This window comes from Podarcis vaucheri (genome assembly GCF_965113315.1).
Source record: "Podarcis vaucheri genome assembly, chromosome: 1".
Classification (NCBI taxonomy): Eukaryota; Metazoa; Chordata; class Lepidosauria; order Squamata; family Lacertidae; genus Podarcis; species Podarcis vaucheri.
The window spans coordinates 70,943,507-70,947,521 of NC_138759.1; the positions used below are offsets into that span (position 1 = coordinate 70,943,507).

Here is a 4,015-nt window from a genome sequence, read left to right on the forward strand (position 1 = left end):
ATGATCAATCCAAGCTCTGACATGTTTCAGCTTCACTTGAAACATGTATAAGGACTGGAGACCTTGGAGTTGCCTCAACAGCCCTGAGTCTTCACTTGAAAGCATTTATTATGACTTTATGATGTTTATTAGGTTGGACATATTTGGGGCAATTTTGGCTCAGAGTCCTGGCTTGGTGGAGAATGACAAATTACCTGCTGTTTAGCAGTTTTAAATCCATCTGATTCTAAAGATGGAAACTGAGTAAATAACAAGGCTCCCCCCTGTGCCAAGTTCACTGGTTTTATCTAAAAACACCAATCAGGAACTTTTTGTGTGATAATGTTTATTTTATTTTCACATGCTGCCCCTGGAGAGAACAGTGATACATTTTTTTACCAGTCCGGAATGTGATAAACCATGGCAAACAAGGAAAGAATATGACAACCAGACAAACCAAGACAAAATGAAAACTGTAGGTGGCACAAGAAGGGGGCAAGCCCCCAACCCCAAGTAGTTTGCACCCCAATGCTGTACTATGTGGTTGCAGAAAAGGCACTTTTCACATACCAGTTCTAACCGAAACTGGAGATTTACAATAAGGCTGCAGTCCTAAGCATGCTTAGTAGTTAACCCCAATGAAACCAAGAGGACTGACTTCACAGAAAATTTGTTTAGAATAGGAGCGTTAACATGAAATGTACCATCATTCATAAATAGATTGTGTACGACAAATCTTGCTACCTCCACAACCCTCCCGCGGAAATGCATTGTGCCTCGCCAGAAAGAAAAATGGTTATGGTGCCACCAGGATGAAGACGAAGGTTGACATTCTCAATGTTAAAAAAAATAACAACGGAGTAAAAAAAATGCCCATACACAATATATATATTGTTATATATATATATATATATAACATATAAAAATAACTCTGTAGTTAAAAAGAATACAAGGACAGGAGACAATTCTTTAAATACGGCGCATTCCTTTCATGCAAACATCCACCCAGCCACTCATTCCTGCTCAGCCGCTCGCGCCCACCGAGTCCATTGCACTTCGCCTGGCCAGGCCGTTCAAGTATAAGACAGGCAGCCCCTGCCCAGAGAGGGGCTTGCGGGTCGCCAATTCCCTGCCGTGTGAAGGGGGAAGAGGAGGGGAAGCGGGGAGACAGTCTATGGGGAGCAGAAGGGAAGAGCCCGTCACCACCGAAAGCTCACCACCACACAAGGGAGGGGAAAGGTCCTTTTTTGGCACAGTTTCATCATTCCACTTCCGTCCCTCCAGGCGCAGCACGGGCTCAGCCGCCGCCCGCCTTCCCCGCCCGCGTTCCTGCCGGTAGCCTCCGGATCCCTGAAGGTGGGCGAGACCCCCTTCCCCGCCTGCCGAGCGCCGAAGGCTCCCCTCGGGCAACAGGTCTCGGCCCTCGCTTGCTAGGGCTGCTGGGCCAGGGCCCCAGCCGAGCCGCCTTCCCGCAGCAAGGCCAGCAGGCGGGACGACGCTGTCCGTGTGCTTCTCCCGCGGAAGGAGGCGGCGGCGGCGGCGGCGGCGGCGGTGTCCAGCAGCGAGCGCCTCCTGCGGCGGCCGTAGCCCTGCGGGCCGAATTTCTCGGGAGGGGCGGAGACGTCCTTTTCCTTGTCCATGTAGTGGTTAATGATGTGCACGAGGTTGTGCACCGTGCACGTCCCGAACCCGCACATCTCCCTCCAGGCCTGGATGTTGGTCGCCTGGTTGCGCTTCGCGCGAAGGCTGTTGCGGAGGAAGCAAGAAGAGAGAAGGCGGCGGGAGTCAGCGAGGTCAGGCGGGAAACCGCAGCCGCCTGGCTGGACGGGACCACAGCTCCCATCGTCCCTTACCCACTGGGGCTCATGGGAGCTGCAGCTCCACGGAAATAGTGGCAGGGGGGAGAGCAGCTTTGTCGCCTCAGAAGGGGTTATTTCACAAGGACCGAGGCATTTTCCTCTTCCTTTTTCCGCCCCCCCTCCCCACCACTACCACGTGGCTTATTTCCAGTCCTAAACCGCCGAGCGCAGCAAACGTATGGTTAACATCGCGCTGCTGTCAGTCGCTTTGGGCCCCTTCCGAAGGGACGTCCCCCGGCGGGAACTCTGCGCGCCCTCCCCGCAGCGCAGCCTGCGCTCTCCCGCCAAAAGCCCTCTGCGCGCAAAAGCGCCGCTCACTCTCCCCGCCCCCCCCCCAACAAGCTGCTTCCAGCGTTCGCCTCAGCAGTAATAGCCCCATGAGGGAAGAATAATAATAGTCAGATAATTACCTGTCCAGGCTGCGCGCGGGCCTCTTCTCTCCGGCAGCCGCCTGGGCCGCGGTGAGCGCCGGCCTGGACTCACCGGCTGCTGCTGCTGCTGCTGCCGCCGCCGCCTGACTGTATGCGGGGCGCTCGTCGTCTCCGAGGGCCGCCGCCTGCGCCACGGTGAGCGGTGGCACCGGCCCGTCCCGCCGGGCTCGCCAGCTGCTCCACCTGAGGAGAGGCAGGGGAGGCCGGTGAGAGAGGGAAGGAAGGAAGGGGGCGCTGAGGGGGAAGAAAGCCCGCCCGCCCGAGGGGACTCCTACCTTCGGAGGGCAGGTTGCAGCGCAGGCGTCTCGGCGAGAGCACGGGGAGGAGGAGCGCCGGGGGCGGAGCGCCTTGCGCCCTCCGCTCCAGCCGAAGCCTCCGCTCTGCGCTTCCCTCCGCGCCCTCGAAGATGTTGCCTCCCCCCGTGGGACAAGCTCCGGCGACGGATACTTACTTTCTCTTGAAGTCCGACGCGATGTCCAGCTTGGCAGCCTCCACCCCGAAGAAGGAGACGGAGCCCAGGTAGAATAGGGCGAGGGAAACCACTTTCATCCTGCCAGAGAGATAAGAGGGGGTGTTAGCAGCCTTTTCCTCCTCCAAGGGCGGCGGGGAGACGCGCAACGCCTTGCTCGGGGGGCAACTAACTAGGGGTCCCCGGGAGGGGCGCTCCTTCCTTCTGCCCTCCCTCCGCCGCCCTGTCCTGTCCCGGAGCACCGGGGACTCGTGACGCTCGCGTCCAATATTTGCTCAGCCATTCATCACGGCAGGATCGACCTAGGGGGCCTCGTCTCCCGCCTGCACATTTGTCAAGCTTTCGGTTTGCTCAGAAAGGTGAAGGCTAAGCTCCCCTTTTCCCAGGCTCCAGCGCGTCACGAACAACACCTTGATTCTCATGCCCTTCGAGGCAGGCAGGCAGCGCTCTCTCAAGCCGGCTGCTCTCTCTCCCCCTCTCCCACCCCACGCCGCGCGGCGCGGAGATCAACTCAAGCGCTACCCCTTTCACTCCGCGCCCGTCCCTCCAGTTTCCAAAGCGGGGCCGCTGACTTGTAACCCGAACTTCCCCTCCCCATGTGCTAAAGACGCAAAACTTTGCCAGCTCTGCTGTCGACCCCCTCCCCTCCTTGCGTGCTTCTTTCCCCATCCAGATAACGAGCGCAGACCTGATAGCGAAGATAATCCACTGAAGTCCGGCTGTGCGCACACTGGACGGTAAATCCCCAAAATATAAAGGTATCCCAGTTCCTCCCAAGAGCTCCTTTGCTCTGAGCCCGCCCTGCGCGCCACTGAAGTTTCTACTGACTGCTCAGCGCTCAACTTTGCGCCCTTTTATAGAGCAGCGCCTGGGAGGTGGGGGGGCAGGGGGCGGGGCTAGGTATGACTTTCGGGTGCGGATTAGTCAGGCCGCGGGGGGCAGGCGACGCTTGGAAACGAGGCCACTTTGCACCGCTTCTCGGCGGAATCGCCTGGGGTCAGGCATGTCAACGGGCATACGCCGCCCCCGAGTGACACGAGTTGTGCCCCCGGCGAAATCTAGCGGAGCTGCCGCGCTGCCTTGGCGCGGGTGCTGGGCCTCCAGCTTAGTCAGCCCCGCTAGAGCGAACCAGCAAGGTCAAACTGGTCTCCCTTTCCAGCAGGGGCTTCTGGGAAAAAAAAAGCGCCCCTGTGCAGGGCATGAGCGCGACGGACTTGTTTGCCCTCCAGCACCCGGTTACCCAGAGGTAGAGTACCTCTGCACATGGAGGTTCATGT

The 4,015-nt window shown here is 58.3% G+C and overlaps 1 protein-coding gene across 1 annotated transcript; it reads right to left on the reverse strand.

The window, feature by feature from the left end:
• Positions 1-308: 308 nt before the first annotated feature.
• Positions 309-3,574, reverse strand: ADM (adrenomedullin). The gene is made up of 4 exons (XM_082216243.1): positions 3,427-3,574; positions 2,721-2,819; positions 2,249-2,452; positions 309-1,725 (listed from the first exon to the last, which is right to left on the reverse strand). The coding sequence occupies exons 2-4, from the start codon at positions 2,816-2,818 to the stop codon at positions 1,410-1,412; spliced, it is 618 nt and encodes a 205-aa protein (XP_082072369.1). The 5' UTR covers position 2,819; positions 3,427-3,574; the 3' UTR covers positions 309-1,409.
• Between the last annotated feature and the right edge of the window lie 441 nt (positions 3,575-4,015).

Bases quoted from the DNA above. Each gene is read 5' to 3' on its own strand.
- ADM (XM_082216243.1), bottom strand. From the start codon at position 2,818: ATGAAAGTGGTTTCCCTCGCCCTATTCTACCTGGGCTCCGTCTCCTTC. The intron at 2,453-2,720 runs GTAAGTATCCGT...GCCTCTCCTCAG, and splicing joins GCGTCGGACTTCAAGAGAAA to GTGGAGCAGCTGGCGAGCCC. The intron at 1,726-2,248 runs GTAATTATCTGA...CCTCCGCAACAG, and splicing joins CCCGCGCGCAGCCTGGACAG to CCTTCGCGCGAAGCGCAACC.